The following is a 25,165-nucleotide window of genomic DNA, read 5'->3' as shown; positions in this document are numbered from 1 at the left end:
GACCCATTTTGCTCTTAAAGGGACCCATTTCGCTCTTAAAGGGACCGAGGTCGCTCATAAAGGGACCTATTTCACTCTTAAAGGGACCCAGATCGCTCTTAAAGGGACCCAGGTCGCTCTTAAAGGGACCCAGATAGCTCTTAAAGGGACCCAGGTCGCTCTTAAAGGGACCTAGGTCGCTCTTAAAGGGACACAGGTTGCTCTTAAAGGGACCCAGTTCACTCTTAAAGGGACCCAGGTCGCACTTAAAAGGACCCATTTTGCTCTTAAAAGGAACATATTTCGCTCTTAAAGGGACCCATTTCGCTCTTAAAGGGACCCATTTCGCTCTTAAAGGGACCCAGGTCGATCTTAAAGGGACCCAGGTCGATCTTAAATGGACCCAGTTCGCTCTTAAATTGACCCAGATCGCTCTTAAAGGGACCCAGGTCGCTCTTAAAGGGACCAATTTCGCTCTTAAAGGGACCCATTTTGCTCTTAAAGGGACATATTTAGCTCTTAAAGGGACATATTTAGCTCTTAAAGGGACCCAGGTCGCTCTTAAAGGGACCCAGGTCGCTCTTAAAGGGACCAATTTCACTCTTAAAGGGACCAATTTCACGCTTAAAGGGACCCATTTCGCTCTTAAAGGGACCCAGGTCGCTCTAAAAAGGTCCCATTTTGCTCTTAAAAGGAACATATTTCGCTCTTAAAGTGACCCAGGTCGCTCTTAAAGGGACCTAAGTCGCTCTTAAAGGGACCCAGGTCGCTCTTAAAGGGACATATTTTACTCTTGAAGGGACATATTTAGCTCTTAAAAGGACCCAGGTCGCTCTTAAAGGGACCCAGGTCGCTCATAAAGGGACCCAGGTCGCTCTTAAAGGGACCCGAGTCGCTCTTAAAGGGACCCAGGTCGCTTTAGCGACATGGGTCTCTTTAAGAGCGACATGGGTCCCATACCTTTTGGAGTGACTTGGGTCCCTTTGAGAGCAACATGCGTCCCGTCCGTTTAAGAGCAACTTGGGTCCCGTCCCTTTAAGAGCGACTTGGGTCCCTTCCCTTTAAGAGCGACTTGGGTCCCTTCCCTTTAAGAGCGACTTGGGTCCCTTTAAGAACGACTTGGGTCCCTTTAAGAGCGTCATGGCTCCCGTCCCTTTAAGAGCGACTTGGGTCCCTTTAAGAGAGACTTGGGTCCCTTTAAGAACGATTTGGGTACTTATAATGGTAAAGATCATTGCTCGGTTACCATGACAATCTTACTCATGTCAGTGAGACAAAATCGTTAAGGACCTTCCATATATTACATCTTCTATTGGCCAATAGTGGACATGTGACTGTGGATGGTGTGATACATTGCCTGACGAGACCTTAGAGTTCCTATTGGCTGCTATATTTCAGCTATTTGCATATGTGCTGTGATTGGCTGTTAGCGGTTAGAGTGTGGCCATTATTTGCAATGGGCCATTATTTTCTATGGGAAATTCGGGGTCTTTAAACGTAAATTTCTTAAAAACGACAAATCCAATCGAAACGAATAATACATAGCACACCACACACCGCCGAGGGACCCATTTCGCTCTTAAAGGGACCCAGGTCGATCTTAAAGGGACCCAGGTCGAACTTAAATGGACCCAGTTCGCTCTTAAAGTGACCCAGATCGCTCTTAAAGGGACCCAGGTCGCTCTTAAAGGGACCAATTTCGCTCTTAAAGGGACCAATTTCGCTCTTAAAGGGACCCATTTTGCTCTTAAAGGGACATATTTAGCTCTTAAAGGGACCCAGGTCGCTCTTAAAGGGACCCAGGTCGCTCTTAAAGGGACCAATTTCACTCTTAAAGCGACCAATTTCACGCTTAAAGGAACCCATTTCGCTCTTAAAGGGAAATTCAAAGCATTGTTAACAAATATATGTTCCTTAAAATCGCTCTATTCCCAGGCTTATAGCGCTTTTATCCTTTGGTCTATGGGGCTGTGTGAGGTGTCATTGATGTGTTCTTTCTATTGATACCTTGATTGCGCATATACGACTTTTTGATCGCTTTTACCTGCGAGATCAGGAATGTGATACATTAATAGTTCGGGCGATTATGCACACGGCGATACCAAACATGTTTATTTATTTTTATTCATAACATGGGAAAAGGGGGGTGATTCAAAGTTTTATTAATGGAGGTTTTTTTTTTATTAATAATAACACTTTATTTATTTATTTTTTTACACTTATACTAGAAGTCCCCCAGGAAGCCCCGTGCCCAAAATGAGTATCTGTGCCCTAGCTTTACACCACCACCCTCCTCTCCATCATTAGGAATGCCACTGGAACATTTACTCCTGTCTGAACAGGTGCTTGACGATCCAGCCCATGTACCGGGCTGACACAGGTGATGAATAGGAGACAATATGCCTGGAGCATTTCTAAAGATGAGGAGGGCGGGGAGGAATGACAGAGAGGTTGTGCCAGCCTAAAGCATACACAATCTAGGCCTTGCCCGTTGGGCACGGGGCTGCAAGTTTAAAATTTGCTTTTAGGACAATAACTGCATCACCTGACGAATAGACCCCAGGACAGATCTTGGATTAAAAGCAGCTATCTGAAGGTACAGGCAGTTTGTGCTGGGGGGGGGGGGGGTGTCAGGCTGTGGGTACAGAGTCGCTTTAAGGACATTACATCAAATATTGGATCAGCCTGTAATATTGAGTGTAACGGCAAATTCAGGACCCCATTAGTTAATAAGTTTGTTTCCATTAATGATTTTTGTGGGATTTTGTTGTCGACACATTCAACTTTGTACAGAACAAAGTATTCAGTGAGAATATTTCATTTACGCTGAACACATCTATAGGCTCCCCAAACATATGCCAATAGCATGTCCTGTCCTAAATGTGTGTTTGGGAAGGGCAAGTGTCAATTTATCTATTCATAACACAGGTATTCTAAGGTGATCTGAGCAACTGTAAGGTATATAGCAGCATACATGGAGGGGTGGGCTTGGTGCATAAGTCAGATTTTCTTGGTGTATAGAACGAAATATGTCTTATTCTAGCAAACCATACTTAGTTGGTATATGGAAACCAGCATGGTATATTCCTTCTGCCACCCCCTAAATGACGGGACACACATCGCCTTCTGAAGCCTAGCTCCCACATTCACCAGGATCTGAGCTTATATATCTAAATATTGATCCAGCAGACCATTGGTATCACACGTACATCTGTATAGTGACAACACTCCATAGAGACTATGGGGGGGGATTTAAGAAGTACTTGTACACCAGTCTTATATTAAGCCCTGCCCCTTTTCATGGCAGGATTCACTAAGAGGCGTACACCTCTTAGTAAATCCGGCCGGGCGCCCAAATCTGCGCCCAGCGTACCAAATCTACACCTGCTTCCAGCAGGTGTAGATTTGCGTCACGTTTTGCGCCTGCTCGTAAATCATGATAAATGAGGAGCGGGGTAATCACGCCCCCGCAAGCTCTGCCAGCCCGCCCATCATGCGAGCAGGGCGTACGCCAGGGAGAAGGGGCGAATCTGCACCTTCTCTCTGGCGTACGCCTGTGGCATACCCTTCGTAAATCCCCCCCTAGCTGCATAACATTGTGACGGTAGAGTTCCACACATTCCCTGATGAAGTCCACTGCTATCAACAAGGTGAGAAACATGTCGGAAGTGAACCTGCTTGACTCAAACAGAAGTCTTGCCAACTAAAATTTGAAACTGTATTGCGATATTATGTGTATAACACCATTATATCAGCACAAGGCGGCACTATTCTATGACCACTTGACTTCACTGAACATACTTAGGGCCCTATTCCATGGGACGATTATCGTTCGAATTATCGTTACATCGTTCAGATCTAAACGATAATCGTTCGGTTGAATAGCGGTTAACGATTAAACGACAAACGAGATCGTTTAATAAGACCTGGACCTATTTTTATCATTGCTCATTCGCAAATCGTTTGCATTGAAAAAGACGTCGTTCGCAGTAGCAACGATCGCAATAGCGACGACAAGACGACCGCAAGAACGATCACAAGTAATTATAGTTCCATGTAAATGGGTAAGTGATCTCAGGCCGTTCGCAATAGCGGTCGTTTGAAATTGTTTATCGTTAACGATTATGCGAACGATAATCATCCCGGAGAATAGGGCCCTTAGTCTTTATACCTACTAAGCTGGTCCACCACAGCTGTCATTTTCTCCTTTTTGACAACCTAAATAAAACTGACTTTGGCGCCATATTCCCCACACGTGACCAAGAGGAATCTACATAGCAAACAAAGGGAATTTACAGCAATCCCTTCTCTCTATTTCCAGTCAGTTGCCTGTATATACGGGGGACATGACACACTACCATGTGCTTCCACAGTCCTCCCCCTCCGCACTGTCCCTTCCATGATATATACGTAAAGTACAGGGCTGACAGGTTTACGTTAGAGTAGGTTTGATTGCGGCTCCGCCCTTCTCAGCGTCCTCTCCGCCGGAAGTCCTCGTCTCCTAGTTACCGGCTCAAACAATATGGCGGCGCACTGTGTTGACTATGAGCAGCCCGCTAGTGACGTTAGGGAGATCCCGTAGGACTAAGATACTAGGTGGCCAGCACGACCCCCTCCGCCCCCATCCCGGTGGTGTCCAGGGGATGTCCCCTCACACTCCTGAGCCCATGGAGACTCCTCATAGGACGCAGAATGACGGGTAGGTAAAGCTCTTTACAGGGAGCAGCTCCTGTCAGCGCCATCTATAACTCCCTGCTGATTATTTCCACTTCTAGGCGAAGAGCCGCCCCGTTTAAGGATAATGCAGCTTACCTAGGTAAGTCTCCAGAGACCAGCAGGGGAATACAAGGCATGATGGCACCAGACCAGCCTGCTGAGCAATGTCACATCAATGTAGTGGCCAAGTCTGCAGGAGAATCGCTGCTATGTCCTGCTGGGGCTCCATAGTAATAGTCATTGCATCCCTCATACACAGTGCTCACTCAAGTTACAATGTTAATTGTATCTTGAGACCAAACTCTATAGAAATCTGGTGAAGCCCCAAAATATCACCCCAAAATGACAAAAAAATTAGGATATAAAGGGAAACTATCAGCAGTTTAGTTTAAAGGAGACCTGTCACCCGGCTGCCGTGGTGAAGACCCCCCCGCTGAAGCCCCTTATACGTACCCCTGCCACTAAGTCCCTGTCCCAGACCCCGTCCCGCCGCCGATAAATCCCCATTGGAAGCCGTGCACACGGGCACCAGAGATGACTGCTCCAGTCATTCTCTATGGGCGTCAAACTCATCTGTGGTGAGCATGCGCACAGCTTCCAATGGGGATTTCTCGGGGGAGGGACAGGGAACGGGACTTCGTGGAAGGGGTTCGTATAAGGGGCTTCAGCCGGGGTGGGGGGGGGGGGGGTCGGGCAGCCTTCACCCCGGCAGCAGGGGTGACAGGTCTCCTTTAACCTGCTCATATCTCCCTATAAAACATGGGGCTCTGAGGATGAAGGTCAGTTTCCTTTCACTTTGGAGTTAAATGGGAGTTTGGTGCCCTGGAGCGGGCCAGAGCAGTGCACTAGGCATTAGTCACATCCCCAGTGCACCAAACCACCTTATTAGCATAAAGATTTAACTTCAAACTGCAAGGAAAGATTTTCAGGGTCCTGTACAGATTACACAGGGTAAAAAAATTTTTATAAAATTAAGCTTCCCTCACTTGGTGCCCAAAAGAGCACCTCATCCTGGCCCAGGTAAAGAGCAGTGCAGAACATGTAGTATCACACTGAAAGGCGCTACTAGACACCCAATCACTGCATGCACTTCAGTAATACTGGGGTTTTACCAGTAAAATGGCCAATTTCATTGGTCAATCATCTAGCTATTCACATGTGCCGCAGAGCCTGACTGTAGCTCTTTCGATGGCCATTTAGGCATTTATCAAATCATTCAAGGGCCATGCACTACACAACCGCAGCACTCAATGTTCTATTGTGTGCAGAAGTGAATTAGCTAGAGATGGCAGCACCCAGGGCAAAGCAAAGTACTGTGCCTCTAATGCCCCTACTTCTCTAGTGTACCCTCTGTAATGGGCTTCTCTGCTTGTCAATCCTCCCCTCATTGTTGTTTTTGATATTACCACTAGAGGTCTTTACCTAATGTTCACATCGTAGGATAATAACTGATTTTATGTGGATGACCACTAGGAACTTCTACATTTAGGATATACAGTATAGTGGATAGTGTCAAGCGGGCCTGAACTACATAAATCTGTTAAAACTAATATATAATTGTGTTGTTTCATAAACCTCTTTACGTTTTGTCAGTTGCACTTCCATCCAGCAACAGTTTGCTTCAAGAGAAGGGAAACTTGGCGCTTGGCAAGGAACATGGTGAGAATCGCAAGAAAGAAGTACTGTACTGATCAAAAACTAAATGATTCATACAATATGTGTGGGTGATCTGTTGACATGCTTTTTTATGTTGTTGCAGGCTTAAGTGACTTTGAACTATTAAGTAGCACTGTGAAAAGAGTCAGCGAGTTGGAGACCCGAGTGAAACTACAAGCAAGGGAAATCCAGCTGAAGGTTTGATGTGCTCAGTAATCGATTTATTAAGCTTACTTTTTACAGAGGCCCAATTTTATTAATCTTGTTTAGTTTTCACATGGCAAGCAATCACAGCTCAGGTTTGATATCTTAATGAGTTCTGGTAAAATGAAAGCTGAGCTGTGATTGGTTGCTTTGGGAAAATCAGACATTTGCTGTCAGCAGACAGATTAATACATTTGGGCCAGATTTATTTAGAAAAGTATGAACATTTCTGTAACTTCTGACAACATTAAAAGGAGAAGTCTGGTGAAATTCAAAAAACGAGACTACATAGGAAGGAGCCATCTACTAAAGGGGGACAACTCTGGGGGTCATCTACTAAAGGGGGACCAAACGGGTGGGTCATCTACTAAAGGTGGACTACTCTGAGGGCTATCTGCTATAGGGGGCTATCTACTAGAGTCCTGTGTCAGTGTGTCTGTGCACTGAGGGTGGGAGCAGGATGCCGGATGGCTCAGGGCCCAAGGTACATTTAATATGCCCCTGTTTATGGCATATTAATTTTATATGCTACTAAAGTTGTAAAGGCCAGAATGTTTAGTACAGAGGTGATTATACCTAACAACTTGGCTATAGAGTCTGGTGGCTATACCTAACAGCCCACACTCCCAAATCCATTAAATAAGCAGCAGACGTTACTACTACAACATTCTGAACAACTGTGTTTTAGTCAGCTGACTTCATATCTCCTAAAGAAGCATATAGGCTGTTTCTCAATCTTCCAAAAAGTTCAGTGAAGAATGACTACACATAATATGATCACCTCTGTACTGGTATGTGTATGTTTAGTCATTCTTCATTGAACTTTATGGAAGATAGAGAAACAGCCTATATGCTTCCTAATAAGATAAAAAGTTAGCTGACTAAAACCCAGTTCTTAAGGGAATGTAGAAGTAGCAATGTCTACTGCGTATTTAATGGATTGGGAGTGTGGGTTGTTAGGTATAGCCAAGCAGTTAGGTATATCCACCAATCTCTGTAGCCAAGCTGTTAGATATAGCCACCAGAATCTATAGCCAAGCTGTTAGGTATATCCACCAGAATCTATAGCCAAGCTGTTAGGTATAGCCACCAGAATCTAAAGCCTAGCTGTTAGATATAGCCACCAGACTCTATAGCTAAGCTGTTAGGTATAGCCACCAAAACCTATAGCCAAGCTGTTAGCTATAGCCACCAGACTCTATAGCCAAGCTGTTAGGTATAGCCAGTGCCACCAGAATCTATAGCCTAGCTGTTAGATATAGCCACCAGACTCTATAGCTAAGCTGTTAGGTATAGCCACCAAAACCTATAGCCAAGCTGTTAGCTATAGCCACCAGACTCTATAGCCAAGCTGTTAGGTATAGCCACCAGACTCTTTGACACTTGTATTTTAGGATCAAGAAATTGCTACCTTGGAGCAGAAGATCAAGAAATTGCAAACACGAAGGACAGGTGAGCATTCATGTTAGTGATGTCTATGAATGGAGTGAATGATGAGGTCATTAACTAGAATTTTGATTATAGGCCAACCACAAGATGAGAAGCAATTTCACAAGCTTGAAAAAAAATGCCAGGAACTGCAGAAGAAAGTAAATGACATGGAGGTAAGTCTATCAGCGCTCCTGATTTTTTCAGTCTAATCAGTATTGGTTTTTGGATAGAATGCATGAACCCAATCAGTCAGAAAACACTTAACCTAATGAATCTAGCAAACTAATTCCTCTTGACTAGATTCCCCATTTTTTTTCGTTAAGCACCCAGTCACATTTCCCTCCATCCCTCACACACCAGACTCTCAGTTTCAAAGTGTGAGTAAACTGGAATTCACAGGGAAAAGTAAGAGAAACACGGACTGCGCATGTGTCACATCTAGCACCTTGATGTCCAAGACAGCAGTGCTAATCATTCACATCATTTCATGGTTATTGCCACGTGATGTATCCAATCAATCCTAGCAACATTGCATGGCTATGGCCCCCTTAGTGACTGGCCTATTTTGGGTCTTAGTGACCAAGCAATTTTCTTACTTTTTTCATTGCCTTCCTTCAAGAGTCCTATTGTTGTTTTATTTTTGACCATGTAGCGTATTGGTCGGGATAAGGCCCATTAGTGACCACTGTCAAAAACCATATTGGCGGTCACTAAAGGGTTAAATATGAGTGCATCTCTAGCACGCTGGAGTCTACTAGTTCGGTATTTGATTACTAGTGGCGGAAGAAGTTGGATACAGCCCTATGGAGTCCTGGAAACATGAATACAGCCATAGGCCATGTTAACACAACCTAAGTTATGTGTTAATCACGGCCGATGTTGCCGATACGCGACAACGGCCGTGATTAATACACAACTTACATGCACTGCAGTTAGAGGGAATCCCGGCCAGAGCCTATACACATAGTATAGACTCCGTTTGGGATCGCTAGCGGCCATACAAAAAAACTGACATGTCGCTATTCATTGAATAGCCGAGACACAGAATGGCTGGTGTTTCACGTTGTGTAAACATGGCCATAGGCTGTATCCATGTTTTTCAGGACTCTCTAGGGCTGCATCCAACTTCTTTAGCCACTGGTAATCCTATGCAGAATGATCAGACTCGAGCATGCTTCAGTTGCACTCATCTCTCCTATTTTTTTTTTTAACTTGTTTTATTAAGGATTAACAAGCATCGTATATACATACAAACCATGTATTTGCATATGGGACATTAAAGACAGTATCAAATACACTCATCTCTACTATTGATGGGCCTGGGTTTGACTGTACACCTAATTACAGACCTATTGGCTTTTCAGGAAATCAATGCAGTACAACAGGCTAATAAAGGACACTGTAGCATCTTCCATAACAGATCTGTGCAGGAAGTAGTGGCGTTCTTTCTACCCATCCTTTTCATGCCTGTAGGCTTGCTGTCTTTGTACATGTACAGATAAATCGCTCAAGCACTCGTTCAGTGAACGGCTAGCGATTTTTTTTTTTTTTTTTTTTTTTTTTATTTTATTATTAATTTATTTTTTTAAATTAAATGATATGTGCTAAGATGAAAATTGATTGTCATTGATCCCTGCACATTGACGACTTGAGAATAAGTAACAATGATTTTGAGGTCAGCTTAAAAGGTGCGATCAGCGACATTTGGGTAATTTTTCATTCGTCGTTTGATCGTTGCCATGTTTACACCAGAAGATTATTCCTTAAAGGAGAAGTCTGGCGATATATAAAATCCTGCAGCTGGCAGGGGGAAATTGATTAGAAGTACTAACTTACCTCTCCTTGTGCCCACAGTGAGCGGCGGGACCGGCTTTAGGACCCCCCGGAAGGCTTTTTCCCTCCAAGTTGTGATGATGTCATGACTCAAGGGAAAAGCCCTTTCCTGTCAGCCGGGTTATGGCATGTCAGCACCGGAGATTTTGGAGCCTGGCAGGGGTTCTGCGGCTGGACCCGCCACTCACTGCAGGCACGGGAAGAGGTAAGTTTGTACTTGTAATCATCTCCCCGCCCTTGCCGGCTTCAGAATTTTATAAATCATCAGACTTCTCCTTTAATTCGAATGATTTAACAATTTATGGCACAATAATCGGCCCGTGTACAAGGACCTTAAAATACTCAGAAACCAGTAAATGCTGGATGGGGAGGCTGATTACTCAGAGCACCTCACATAGCAATCCAGCTTAAGGCTGCGTGCACACTACGGAATTGCCACGTATAACCCGCGGCGTATTCCGTCGCTCGTCCCCGCACGCGGCGGCGCGCTTTTCCGCCGGTGCCATAGACACTGTTCTATGCACGGGCGGATTCCGCGTTCCGCCAAAAGAATTGACATGTCAATTCTTTCGACGGAACGCGGAATCCGCCCGTGCATAGAACAGTGTCTATGGCACCGGCGGAAAAGCGCGCCGGGGACGAGCGACGGAATACGCCGCGGGTTATACGCGGCAATTCCGTAGTGTGCACGCACCCTTACAGTAGGAAGAGTCTGCACACTTAGTTACAGAGAAAAACTGAACCTTTACAGTAAGGGTCAGTTCACACTGAGCAAATTCAGCAGAATTCTGTGGCAGAACTCACCACCGCGTAATCCTGCCTGCCTCAAACAGCGTGTCTGTGGGAGGGAAGCACGCAAGCCCTCCAATAGACACGCTGTTTGACACTAAGGCAGGTGGGATTCCACAGTGGAGAGCTCAGTGTGAACTGGACCAAATGGTGTAAAGTATGTGAGTGTTGAAGTAGATAAGACTGAATTTAGAGTCAGCCTAGGTGGCTGTCTCCGTTACCAGGTGGTTCTAACTATCTATTGCATTTGTTCTTATTTGCAAACACAGATACTTTTTAACCTTCTACAAATCTTTTGTGTCAAATAATTTATTTGTTGCTTCTTTACACTCAGCAATTTCTTAACGACTATGGACTAATTTGGGTCGGAGAAGAAGGTTCATCTGAAGCTTCAGAGCAGATGATCCCACAGAGCGGTGCAGGTGACTGGCCAAATTCCCAAACATAAGTATGAGCTGAAATAAAAGTTAACATTTAAACATTTTTTTTCCCTGTAAACTCACAGGACACTCTTCTGAATCTGGTTTCCAACCAGATTATGATCTGGTCCTTGAAAATCTTCGGGACTTGAATGTGCTGGGAGGAGAAGGTGTATCACATATAGAGTATAAAGAGGGGGCAGCGCGTCTGAGGTCGCCTGAACCTATACCACTCACTTTATATAAAAATGGAATCATCATGTTCCAGGGGCCTTTTCGTTCCTACCAAGAGTCATCAACACAGGTAGGAGAATGTGGGCCAAGAAGGATAAAGCCGGGTATGCAGCCATGCTAAAGTGCTTATGGTTTCTGTATTGCAGCAATGTCTGAGGGACATCATGGATGGATACTTTCCTTCAGAACTACAGACACGGTTTCCTGATGGAGTTACTTTTCAGGTAACTGAGTACAGTGTCTTTACAAAGATGCCTAAGTTTTCTATTTTGATTATGACCCTTTAAGGTTTTATCCAAGCTTTAAAAACTGATGGCATGGTATGGTGGTTCAACTCTCTGATTAGTGATGTCATTTGTGGTATTTATGTGAGCACTCTTAAATGTTTACTTCTACTGCATGTTCATTTAAAAGTGCAAACTATGCTGAGAGAGAGGTTTTCTATAGGGATTTACTACTGCTCTGGACAGTTCCTGACATGGACAGAGGTGGCAGCAGAGAGCACCGTGTCAGACTGAAAAGAAAACACAGGGCATACAGCAGCTAATAAGTACTGGAAGACTTGAGATTTTTAAATATAGAAGTAAATTACAAATCTGTATAACTTTCTGATTAGAAAGATTTTATTTTTGCTGGAGTTCCCCTTTAATCTCAGTCATATATAATTACGAAGATCATTCTGACACCAGTTGATTAGAAAGATGTTTTTTTCACTGGAGATCCCCTTTAATCTCAGTCATATATAATTATTTATCTCTGGCCGTACTCTCCATTGTGCGCCCGCGTCTGAATTCATCAGAAATGAAGATCATCCAACAGTACCAGCCGGGAAGATCTTCAGTATCACCGGCTGTTCTGTGTCCCGGCCTGGTCACAGAACGGTCATAGTTATACGAAGTGTAAACATGGCCTTAGTATGTACACCACACTGAGGGAGGCTCTGTGTCAGTATTACCGTGAGGGCAGCACAGTGCTTTAAGACTGCGGGGTGATCAGCCCTGCAGTTCCCAACCCAAACTTTGGTGTCAGCAAGAAGTCTGTGTTGGCTCTTACTGCTGCCACCTAATATCTAAAAGAAAATAATACTGGTATACTGGTATTTGTTTAAATGTAGTTATGTTTTTTTTCTCCAGAAAACACCTTTAAAAACAAAAAAAGAAACAACAGAATGAAATTTTTTTTGTTTCCCCTGCCCCAAAAAAAAAGACTTGGAAGAAATTCCTGTGGAAGGGGCTAAACGAATTTAATCAATAATCTTCTAGTGTAAACGCGGCAATGCTCAAACATGTCATTGATGACATCTTTTGATCTGACCTCAAAATCATTGTTTATAGTTTGCAAATCTTTCAGTGTAAACGCTTATCGTTCGCAGGGATCAGTATTATAAACGAGCACTTAAACAATTTATCTGTGTGTGTAAAAGGACCCTTAGTTTTTTCTTTGGGTGTTTTAAAAAGCTTCTGAACCTGCCAGGTACACTAAATGTAGGAAAGGAGGGGGGTATGCTTTGGAAGGTAGGAAAGATGTAACAAGATGTCTAACAAGATATAATACAAAGTTTCTTTCAAGTATTCACTTGCACTACTGATATATACAAAAATCTGTAATGATGGGTGTGATCCAACATTTACAAATACACACAGTTTATTAAAGTGTCAGAGATACTTTGAGCTCCTATTCAGTAATGACCTGATACTGCAGACACTCCCCAGAGTGAAATGACTGTCGGCTACGGTGATGTTGTCTTTTGCTGTGTTGAGGCATGTTTTGGGTTTAGGTTACCTTTGAGAAGCTTTTAGCATAGATTGTAATACTGATTTTACATTATTTTATGGCATTATATACTAAACTGGGCACTTATTCACTATTTATTTATTTATTTTTTTTAGAATAGAGCCAGTTTTTACGTGAAAATTGAGTCACTTTTTTTTTTTACTCATTTTGGCACAATAAATACCTGTTCCTGTTCTTTCAGGTGACCATTAACACTGCGCAGATCTGTCATTACAGTGCTGCAGAGGTGCAATCAGTTTTCCCACTCCCGGGATGAAATTGATACATTATGCTGGACAGAGAAACGCTTTATTACAGGGGTTTACCTGTCCATAGCATCTGTAAAATATGAGACGTAAGAATAAGCCTAAATGCCCTATTCACAGCAGCAGATACGTTAAAGGGAACCAGTCACCTCCCAGAGTAAGATTTGGCCTCAGTACCTTATAGCTGCCGGGCACAGCGCTCCGATGCTGTGCCTGGCAGACTCCAGCAGGGCAGTAATTTTAAAGTATTGATCTTTAATCCTCTGCCACGCTGCCTGGTAAAAAAGTATAGGTATATGTAGTCACGCTGCCTCCACCCTCTTTCCAGCGCTCATGTTTCAATTGTAGCTCTGGTCTTTGCATTAAAGTGTCTCAATAAAAAACTTTTCACATGTCCGACAAAAGTTTTGTTTGGTCCAGGTCTGAGTGTTCAGACCTTGACTGATCGTGAGAACGAGCCAGGAGAAAACTGCTCAGCTCAGTCAACTCCCAGCTCTGTATCACATAATGAGTCAGACTCTTGATGACTCTTCTTCACTGACAGAGTGGGGAGTGGACCATGCACTTTTATCACTACCCACGGGCACAGCTTTGCGTCATTCACAATAGATAATGGTACAAGGCCGGGCTGCCCCTTAGAGAATACAGCTTGCTGTGTGGTGTTACAGGTAGAGAATACAGCTTGCTGTTTGGTGTTACAGGTAGGCGTATGGCCAATAATCAGCACATGAGAAGAAATGGGAGTGTGGTTTCGGCCACATGCATTTCTCTACATGTAGAAACATTGGGAGAGAGTTATCAAACATGGTGTAAAGTGAAACTAGCTCAGTTGACCGTAGCAACCAACCAGATCCCATTTTTCATTCCTCACAGACTCCTTAGAAAATGAAAGGTGGAATCTGATTGGTTGCTAGGGGCAACTAAGCCAATTTAACTTTACACCATGTTGAATGGTGGTACTTCAAGTAATGTTGTCTGACCTAGCCTAATGTTTTTGTTACTGCCTTCTTAGGTAGATATGTGATTAGTATGCGGTAGGCCATTTTTCTTTAAAGTAACTGCACCACCAGGCCCAGGCTGAAGCACTGGAGGTGGGCTGACCACCCTCTATGATAGGGTTCCATTGATTCTAATGGAGTCACGTCATCGGGGGGCTGGGGTTTCTTCCCACTGGGGGTGGGTCGGCCCACCTCCAGTGCTTCAGCCTGGGCCTGGTGGTACAGTCACTTTAAGATAACTTCTGAATAGCTGATGTGTAATAAGTCATATATGTTTCTATATGTTTGTTGGTATTGCTTTGTTTTGTGTTAATTTGTGTTGTACAATTCCTGATCTAATTTCATGTGCAATACTTTTCCCTTGTTTTTCATTTGGAATTTCCTCCCTTCCTTTTCATTTCAGTACCCTTAATTTCTATCAATAAAAGTTTGAATATGGAAAAAAAATAATAAAAATAAAATTTCGTCTAACATGGCCGCTTTCATCCAGAGACAACATCACTCTTGTCTGCAGGTCGGGTGTAGATTTTGTAATGGTGTGTTTGCACAGACAGATTTATCTGACTATTATTGAGAAAATTGAAGCCAGGGCCAGAAATGAATTTGGAAAAGGGAGAAATCTTTCCTTTATGACCTGTTCTCTGTTTATAGTCTGTTCCTGGCTTTGGCTTCAATAATCTGTCAATATATCTGTCTGTGTAAACACACCCTAAGGGGCCTATTCCACGGAGTGATAATCAGCCGAATCGGCCTGATTCGGCCGATTATCCCTCGGTGGAATAGAGAAAACAATCAGCCGATGATCGTGTCATCGGCTGATCGTTTATTTAGGCCCAAACTAGCAGGGCTTCTCTTCCGCTCCGTCTTCCTCCCCGGGTCCCGTGGCGCAGCAGCAGCTTCGGTGCGGCCTGACTGAGCTGTCAGACCGCTCAACCAATCACTGGCCAGGACCACAGCGGCTAGTGATTGGCTGAGCGGTCTGACAGCTCAGTCAGGCCGTTTCGGAGTTGATGCTGCGCCGCGGGACCTGGGGAGGAAGACGGAGCACAGGAGAAGACCTGCTAGGTAATGTATGCTGCAAGGGTTGCAAGTACATTGGTAACAATGTCCCTGCAGACTTCGCTAAACGATCATCGGGCCATGTAATAGGCCCAGTAAACGAGCGCCGATCTAGCAGATCGGCCCTAAGGGTGCGTTCACACTACGAAATCTGCGCGAATAACCCGCCGTTTGTGCCTGCGCATATCTCCTGTGTTATGGACTCCATTCTGTGCATGGGCGGATTCCACCATCCGGCCAAAGAATTAAGATGCGAGCGGTGGTATCTGTGGTGGGTTATCTGCATGGATTCTGTAGTGTGAACGAATCTCAGTTCTATTGAAGTGAATGAAGATTAATTGCAAGCCACACCTGAACTGGAGACAAGAGTGGTGCTGTCTCTGGAAGAAGGTGGCCATGTTTTTGTAGCTCTGGAAAAACCCTTTAAGGGTATAAACCCACACACCGTATATGCAGCCTATTTACTACTGCGATACGCAGCAAATACGCAGTAGATTAGATCTAAATAACTGAACACAGCATCAAATCTTCACCATGACATTTGCTGCGTATACGGTGTGTGGGTTTATACCCTAAGGGTACAAACACACACAGCGTATACGCAGCAGATACGCAGCAGATACTCAGCAGATTTGATGCTGTGTTCAGTTATTTAGATCTAATGTGCTGCGTATCTGCTGCGTATTTGCTGCGTATCGCAGCAGCAAATGTTGAAGCTGATCAGTGTGGTTCCAGAGTGCATGCATCACTATGTCTTCACTACTATTAGTGACGTTAATTTTTATTGCTGAAAATAAATAAATGTAATGACAAACGTAAAGTAAAACTCAAGTATGTTCTTTCCAGGTTACAGATATGCGTAATGTTGTATTCCGTGAACGCAGGTCATGGGATCAGTTTCCAGGTTCAGGTCAAAGTGTTGGGTGTGTAGAAGCAAACCCAGCCATGACTAGTGAGATACCAGGTACGGTAAAATAAATGTTCATGTAGAAATTAAAGGGAACCAATCACCCAGAAAATCAATGTAAAGACAAGGATATGTGCTGATAGATCACCCAGCACACTTCCCAAATATGCCCCTGTAACCTCTGTGCCCCCCTCAATTAGACAGTAATCTTACTTTGTTCAGGTCCCGCGCTGTATGTAAATTTTTGCTAAGTAGTCCTGGTGGGCGTATGTAGTCCTGGTGGGCGTATGTAGTCACGGTCCGGGGGCGTATCTAGTCACGGTCCGGGGGCGTATGTAGTCACGGTCTGGGGCTTGCGGTCCAGTGACGTCAACCGGCGGCTTGCGTTCCGCGTCGCGGCCGCGCCGACGTGTACGGGAACCCGCGCATGCGCAGTACGGCGGGAGACGACACTGACGTACTGCGCATGCGCGGGTTCCCGAACACGTCGGCGCGGCCGCGACGCGGAACGCAAGCCGCCGGATGACGTCACTGGACCGCAAGCCTCCGAATCACGCCCCTCTGGGCGTGATTACAGCCCCAGACCGTGACTACATACGCCCCCGGACCGTGACTACATACGCCCACCAGGACTACATACGCCCACCAGGACTACTTAGCAAAAATTTACATACAGCGCGTGACCTGAACAAAGTAAGATTACTGTCTAATTGAGGGGGGCACAGAGGTTACAGGGGCATATTTGGGAAGTGTGCTGGGTGATCTATCAGCACATATCCTTGTCTTTACATTGATTTTCTGGGTGATTGGTTCCCTTTAATGCTGAAGCCATCTTATAACGTCTCTGTTCAATATCCATCATAAATATTTGTAATTAAATAAAATTTTTGTTTTTAGGTCCTCAGCTTTCTGTAAAACAATTCTTAGACAGACTCCCTAAATCTGTTATCAAGGGTGGTCGTGTCATCGATATTCAAGGTTCCATTAGGGCCACTCTGCTGGTATGTATATTTCACCTCCAAAGATTTAATGGTGTCCATCAATTTTCCAGATTTAACCAGTTTATTTAGCAGACTATAGTCTCTAGGATAAATCTGTTAAAAATCAATTCTTATACTGGATATACATTATAGAATAAATTTGGCCATTCCTAGGGAGGGGTGTATGGAGGCTATGCAAGATATCCGCTTAGCTGAGAAGCACCTGTTGCTCGCTACATCAGTTTTCAGCCTGCAAGCAGTACAGGACAGGCCCTGACTGCATCCTTACACTCCCTCTGAGACCTTTAGAGAATCTAGTAAGAGAGACCAGCTCTCCTCCCTGCAGCCAGATACAGAGAGCCCCGTGCATGGTGCCAGAGGCACCATCTTGCCTCCCTCTTCAGAGCTGCTGAGTGCACTTCTCCATGCTCTCCCCTGCTGGAGCACAGACACTGGAACCTCCCCTAACTTGCCAGCCCACCCAGCTGCTAGCCCCCACAGAGACGTTAGTTGGTGAGTCCCTCCATGTTACCACTTCTCTCCAGCATACCAGGGAGCCTGGCATCTTGGTGGGTAGAGACAACAGCTGCAGCCTTCCCTGAATTACCCTACACTGCTACACTGCTTAGGGCTGAAAAGGTCTACCTACTTGTCTCTCTCCACTACAGTCTCCAGGCAGCCATGATAAGGTGGGTTGTAGTCAGAAGTAATTAACCCTTTCACCTCACCCTTCCAGCTCCCTTCACTGCAACCCCCCTACTGGGGCAGAACCACACATACACTCCAAACAAGTGTCAGAAGTTAAGAAGGCTCATCCACTTCCACAATCTAGAATTTTAGACTGTTCTGTATCCTCACTGTTTTACAACCTGCCATGGAGTCATGTTGTTCTTCCTCGAAATCTCTCATGGAGGGTGCAGAAGACTCTGAATTTATCACCTCAAGCGCCCCCTACCCCGCCTGATAAGGTGCACTCCTGTTGTAGCTGCTGCCCAATCTAGAGAAGAAAGGAAGGACAAACTGAAAATAATAAAAGCAGCTAACGTTTTATTGTAAAAACAGACAATGCGTTTCAAGGAAGTTGTCTTCCTCTTCAGGTTCAATCAACAATGTGTTTCCAGGACATTGCACTTTCCTTCAAACACTTTGTCTCTTTGAACAATAATGCATCAGCTACTTTTATTTTTTTTTATGCCCACATGTGGATCAGGGGCATAGCTAGGATTCATGGGGCCCCATAGCAAAAAACTGTATGGGGCCCCCCTATGGTTCCTATGGTTATATACATAGGTGCAGGAGCAGACTACCTTTTGCTTAACCCTTGATTTACTGCAGTGTGTAAGTGACCCAGTGTTCTCTTACATGCTGCAACACAAAAAAGGGTTAATACAGAAGACAATTAGCTCTGATAACCCCTGACCTCTGCAGGAACTCAGAGAACAGAGGTTATCAGAGTAGTCAGGCAGAGAGCTAATTGTCTTCTGTATTAACACATTTTTTTGTTTTGCAGCATGTTAGAGAACACTGGGTTACTTACACACTGCAGTAAATAAGGGGTTAAGCAAATGGACACAGGAGGCTCTTATCTTCCCTGGGCCCCCTCCCTCCACAGGCCCCATAGCAACCGCCTTCCCTGCCTCTATGGTAGCTATGCCACTGATGTGGATCGAATGGCTGCTACGACGAAAGTGTGCCAGATGCTCTTTAGGGAAGGAGACACAGCCATCATTACCATCAGCCACAGCCATCAGCACATTAAAAAATCAATGTGCACGTTTATGAATTTTTTATTTTATTTTATTTTTTACTTACCTGTTCCATGAAGCCAGAATGCTCAGCTGTTATGTTTTGTGTCATATCTGTGATTTGTATATTCACTACGAAGTAAGAAAGCTGTGCATCCACATTCAGTAGCTGAGAATCCTGGGGGTGCTCGCATTGTATGGTCAGCACCAAAACCTCTGTAACCACACAGTGACATGATACTGACTGAAAAGTTGCATAACACAGAGCATTGTCTCCTGGTAAACATGCAGAGCTGATAAAATAATTAGCAAAATTTAATAATATAATTAGCCCTCAGTTGATATACAATCTGCATGATGAAAAGATGTCTTTCCTTGTGTGAGCAGCAAAGGACTGGGACTTCCTGTGTTTGCTCTTTTTTTTTTTTTTTGGAATAGAGAAAAGACCAAATATCGACATGGAGGGAGCATGAAGCAGAGTTTGGTCATATGTATAAGGTTGATTTGATTAAAAAAAGAGTCTATTGCAAAACTGCTTGCAATCACAACCCCTTGTTGATTTCTTTAAAAAAAAAAAAAAAAGTAGGCTTTAATATATTGATTCTATACTTTTCGCCAGGTGTTTTAATCTGTCACTTGACATTCCATATATGTACATATTTCAGGGGCCGAAAGCAGATGAAAAGACACAAGAGAGCCTTGTGGAATCTCCGCTTGTGTTGTCAATGGATAAGGGGTAATTGATATGAAAGTACAGTATAGTATTTTGTACTTGTTATACTTACTTTTGCATTAAAGTAGCAGTCTACACTGATCTAGTGTGAGGGCTGGATATCCATGCCTACATTTCCTACTCTTTAAAGTAGCGGCTGTACTGGCTGTGTCAGTACAGTACCGCAAAGATATAAACTTATTTGGAACCGATTATCAGACCTCCCGGCATCATGTATCATTATGATGCCGGGAGGTCTGATAATCCTTTCCATTGCACACCCTTAATATATAGAGAACCTGGGACTAGGGCCTAAGTCTATGCGTTGAACAGATATCCATGTTGCTTTAAAGCGTAACTGTCATGTTTTTTTTAATTGCAGAAATCAGTAGTATAAGCGATTTTAAGAAACTCTGTAATAGGTTTTATCAGCCAAAAAAGCCTCCTTCTGTACTCAAGAAGCAATCTCCCAGCCTCCCCCCCCCCCCCCCCCCTGACTTCTTATCTGTGCATTATCAGGCAAACACGTCTTCATTACAGAGAAGCCAGTGAAGACGGGTTCTGCTCTCTCCATTGTAAGCCTATGAAGGGGGGGAGGGGCTGAGGGAGATGAGGGAGCAGGAAGAGGTGACATGAAGGTCAGCTGTTTGTAGACTCTCTGGGCACCTAAACCGCAGGATTCTGGGGTCAGAAAGGTTAGTGCTTATCTATGAACTTACTGAGAAAAGATTGCAGGGTGTTGTGCTGTGCAGGACTGCTCCGTGCTCAGTCACTCCTAACAGCCCCTCCCCTCTCCATAGCCACATAATGGAGACAGAAATCCTGCTTCATTTGATGTGAGGGGGGAGGCTGGGAGATTGCTTTTTCAGTACAGAAGGAAACTCTTTTAGTACATAAAACCTATTACAGAGTTTTTTTAAAATCGCTTGTACTATAGATATTTATTGTTTTCAGAAAAATGACCCTGAAATGACAGTTACGCTTTAAAATGGGTTGACCATTATTAGAAAAACATGGTTGCTTTCTTCCTGACACAGCCGGAGGTGCTGTTTCTGGTTGAAAGCAGACATTTTTTTCTAACCCTGGATAGTCTCTTTACATTTCTATACAGCTTTTCAAGCATTGGAATTATGTCCCATTAGAATTATCCCCCAGGAAATGCCCACTTGGCCAGTCACTATAGAAGCCGGTCACCACTGCGGGTAATGATACGCTAAGAAGGCATTTCCTGCAGGGTCAACATTTCAGTAAATCGGAGAGCAGCGACGACCACTCTAAAACTTAGATTTTACTAGAAACCCCCTTTTAGGGACACAATAACACTATAAAAAACCTATATCTTCCAATGAAATAGCAATAAATTGTGACACTGTTTGTGGTCATGTTTTTCTTAATGGCAGAACCCAAGCAAATGCAGTAGTGTGCACTCTACGAATCAAGTCTGAGGCTGGAGACCACACTTACAAGATGCGAATGTTGCCCACTGAAACTATTGGAGATCTGCGGGCCTACCTTTCCCAACATAGGTGAATGCTGAGAGCTGTAATGTTTGAAATGTGCAATATTCACTTTTTTGCTGCCACACCAATCCTTTTGTCAAGTGACTGTCCCTGTCCAGATGAGATATATTTAGCAGCAAGGAAGCACACCAGACAGAGAGGGAGCTGGTATGATGCTTCCTCAGCCAAGCAAGGATCCTTCTCCTTTATTGGAGGAAGTTATACAGTTTATAAAGTCATGATATCCAGATATAATCACATGTATAATTATCAAAATATGATTGGTTAACCCCTTAAGGACCGGGCCTGAAATGGCCTTAAGGACCAGGCCAATTGTCACTTTAGCGGTTTCGTTTTTTTCCTCTTCGCTTTCTAAGACCCGTACCTCTTTCATTTTTCCACCTACAGGGCCCTGTGGGGACTTGTTTTTTTCAAGAGCAGGTGTACTTTGTAATGGCATCTTTCAATCTGCCAATAAAATGAATGACGGAACCCCCAAAATATCATTGGGGGTCAAAAAATACGATTCCGCAAATTATTTTTTTTTTGGGAGGGGGCTTCCATGTTTAATTAATGCACTTTGTGGTAAAACTGGCATTTTTTCTTTATTCTATAGGTCAGTCTGAACACAGCCATATGCATGTTTACTAGGTTTCCTTCCTTTACTATTTTTATTAGCAGTGAAACTTTTTTAAAAAAAATAGGTATATTTAAAATAGCCCTATTGTAACTCCTTTATTAGCTATTTTTTTAATGACATTTTATATATAAAAAAAATTATCTCTGCGGTTTTTTACCGCTTTTTGTTCACGCTGTTCACTGAGTGGGAATAGGATTGTTGTATTTTAATAGATCTGACGATTATGCACGCTACGGTATATTATATGTGAATTAACTTTATTATTTTTATGTGTTTTATGAATAAAAAGAGAAGGGGGGTGATTTTCACTTTTATTGGGGGAGGGGCTTTGGGGCATTTTGTAAAACATTTATTTATTTTCACTTTTATAGTTCCCTTAGGGAACTATCACATACATACATACATACATTACAATGCAGATACTGATCCCTGCTATGCCATAGCATAGCAGGGATTAGTGTCATCTGCTATCTTCTGATAGAGCCTGCCAGAAGACTGCACACGGAAGTAAGCTGTATACCTCCGGCAGTCAGAAAATGCAGTTGCAACCCCCGCAGACATGCTGCGGGGTCCTGATCGCTAAGTGACCGGAGTTGCTCTGGTTAGTTATACTTAAATGATCGCAGTGTTTAAGGGTTAATGGCAGGCGGCCCGCCATTGAGGGTGAGGGCCTGGCTGAAGATAGCAGCCGGTCCTCACCGGCTATGGAGCGAGCTTAGTTCGTGAGCCCGCTCCATAGCCCAGGACCGCGCCAGGACGTACATTTACGCCCTCCTGCATTAAGGCACAGGCGTGGTCGATAAGAGGTTAAATAAACCATAGTCTCATATAAAGTGAAAAAAGTTCTTGTAAGATTATTTTGCATCTGCGCGGTGAGTCTTGGGCGCTGGCTTTCCGGGCTAGCTGTTTCTCTTCTTAGCACAGGAAATCTGTATATAGTTTTTTTTATATTGCATTAGCAGAAGTTCCAGCCACAAACGAATATAATTATATTATATATTTTAAGGAAAAAATGATGTCTCTCATATGAAGAGAGAATGTTTGTTTGTTTTTTGTCATTTATGATCATTACCTTGACACTTTTAATATTTGTCAACAGAGCTTGTGACATGTCCTCTTGTGATATAATCCGGCCATTTCCACACCATGTATACGACAACAATGCTTCAACTCTGGAGGAAGCTGGACTTGTACCTAATGCGTTGCTCCTACTACGAAAGAATAGACCAAAAAATCCTGAAGAACGGGAGAACTCCTGATGACCAAGCAGCTGCAGTGTGATTTATAAATACTGTGGTACCTTTTGTTCTCAAACTTAATAGCTTCAGGAGGGACATTTGAGAACCGAGTAGTGTCTTCCCATAAGAAATTATGTAAATGTGTTTAATTGGTTCCAGCACCAATCAATAATTACTTAGAATACTCATTTACTACATTGTAAAGTGCCCAGTGTAATCACTAGATTACAGAACAGCACTATACTATACAGTACTTTATACGCAAGAAACATTCAACAAAACCAGCAATTATAGTAAAGTAGTCACTAACCCCCCCCCCCCCCCGCACTGTAATGGATGGGAGGTGGTGGTGCACTGACTGTACTACTACTACTGTACTGTATATGCACTACAGCAGTCTTATACAGTACTGTACTGTATGTGAAGCCTCACAAGTGCTAAACTCACAACGTACAACCCACCATCCACGCTCACAAAAATGTTCAGATACCAAGCAAAGTTCAAATTGCAAATGTTACTTAAATTTGCGTTCGAACACTGAACTGTTTGAAATCAGATGCTTTCAAACACTATGTACTAAGTACTGTACTTCAAGACTGGGTGCCGAAAAAGTGTTTGAGAACAGAGCAAAAGTTATGAAGTAAAGTTTCCTTGAAAATATGGTTTGAGAACTGAACATTTGGAGCTGAGAAGTTTAGAAACCGATATTCCACTGTACTAACATGTAAAACTAAATCATAACTTGAATGGAAAGCCGATGGTTTGAGTTCAAACGAACTTGAAAAATCTCAATGTTCAATCATCACTAGTCCTGAAGAACTCAAAACTATGCTAGATATCTTCGATATAGGGGTCATGCATAGGAGCCCTCTGTCAACATCCATGTTCCTGTATAAGCCTGCTGCAGCCCATGGCACACACACAGCCTGCTGCAGCCATAGCACACCGAAGAAAAACACAATCTCCCAGACAGAACACACCACATTAAAGACAGAGGTTACTGCTACACTACTTATGGCTTCTCCTTCTCTATATTAAACAGAATATCACATATTACACTACTGCTCATATACCACCATCCAGGAACAGCACAGATCTCCCCCCACACAATGGACTCTTCCAGCTCAGGAACAAACTGCCAAATAGTGACCAACTAATTTTCCCCGGCCACCCTTCTCTAATAAGGCCAGTGTCTTATTAGAATGTTGCTTATAAAATAAATTGATGAGCAAAACTTATAAAATCCCTAACAAAACTAAATTCAAAATTTTTTAAAGATTTTTTATTTTTTTTAAAGCTGGAGTCGGTACATTTTTTCTGACTCCAGCCAGAACTAGCTCCGCCTCCAACTCCACAGCCGATTGCAGGAGCGGGCCAAAGGGCCCCCTGATGCGGCGGGCCCCATAGCAGCCGCTATGGCTGCTACAGTGGTAGTTACGCCCCTGGCTTGATTCAAGAAACAAACCCCCCAAAAAAACAATAGGTTCACACATTTAATCAAGTTCAGCAGAGTGGAGGGTGTCTTCAATGTATCTAATAGTCAGGTATTATTAAAAACAGTCTGTGGAGTCTCATTTAAGAGTCTCAAAACACGGTACTAGCCAGATATCGCTCTGGGAAGGACTAAGCCAAGGGACGAGTCCTGTAAGGAGACCACTAAAACCACCACATTGTGGCCCTTTCAGTCACTAACAATTTTTTTTTACATGAGTTGTCTCGGAAGGGAGGGAGGGGGAGACTGAGAGAACAGCTTGTACACAGTTTTCTTTGTCTTCAGAAGAAAGCAGCAAGCTCAGAACTGGAAGAAGGAGACTCAATAGGTAATGACAAGTATGTAATGAATTGTTAGTCTCCATGGAATACCCCTTGAAGCTGCAATGCAGCACAAAAACTGAGGACATGTGTGGCACTGTTTGGTTAAAAAACATAGCTGCTTTCTTCTACAGTCTATTTTGACCACTTGGGATCTTTTTACTTCTGGTAAAAATCAGGACTTAGGTTTCACAACCAGGAAAGAACAGAAAAGATAATTATTGCAGTTGCTTCTCAGTGACTTTGGTTCTTCATTAAATCTTAAATGCCTAATC

The 25,165-nt window shown here is 43.6% G+C and overlaps 1 protein-coding gene across 2 annotated transcripts; it reads left to right on the top strand.

The window, feature by feature from the left end:
- Window positions 1-4,286: 4,286 nt before the first annotated feature.
- UBXN11 (UBX domain protein 11) lies at window positions 4,287-25,165 on the top strand. 2 transcript variants are annotated; one of them, XM_069971523.1, is made up of 15 exons: window positions 4,287-4,678; window positions 4,755-4,795; window positions 6,289-6,354; window positions 6,455-6,549; window positions 7,950-8,007; window positions 8,080-8,159; window positions 10,943-11,030; window positions 11,114-11,331; window positions 11,408-11,485; window positions 16,204-16,321; window positions 17,162-17,265; window positions 19,655-19,725; window positions 21,102-21,227; window positions 22,940-23,136; window positions 24,856-25,165. In XM_069971523.1, the coding sequence occupies exons 1-14, from the start codon at window positions 4,524-4,526 to the stop codon at window positions 23,097-23,099; spliced, it is 1,458 nt and encodes a 485-aa protein (XP_069827624.1). In that variant the 5' UTR covers window positions 4,287-4,523; the 3' UTR covers window positions 23,100-23,136; window positions 24,856-25,165. The 2 variants fall into 2 exon arrangements, with proteins under 2 accessions (XP_069827624.1, XP_069827623.1); XM_069971522.1 differs by lacking the exon at window positions 24,856-25,165 and having other exon boundaries at window positions 22,940-23,159.

The sequence above is a fragment of the Dendropsophus ebraccatus genome, chromosome 5 (genome assembly GCF_027789765.1).
Source record: "Dendropsophus ebraccatus isolate aDenEbr1 chromosome 5, aDenEbr1.pat, whole genome shotgun sequence".
NCBI lineage: Eukaryota > Metazoa > Chordata > Amphibia > Anura > Hylidae > Dendropsophus > Dendropsophus ebraccatus.
This window is presented reverse-complemented; position numbering and strand designations above follow the sequence as displayed.

Coding starts and splice junctions, on each gene's coding strand:
- UBXN11 (XM_069971523.1), top strand. CDS start 4,524: ATGAGCAGCCCGCTAGTGACGTTAGGGAGATCCCGTAGGACTAAGATA. Junction 11,332..11,407: donor ACCAAGAGTCATCAACACAG/GTAGGAGAATGT, acceptor TCTGTATTGCAG/CAATGTCTGAGGGACATCAT. Junction 21,228..22,939: donor GCCTACCTTTCCCAACATAG/GTGAATGCTGAG, acceptor ATTTGTCAACAG/AGCTTGTGACATGTCCTCTT.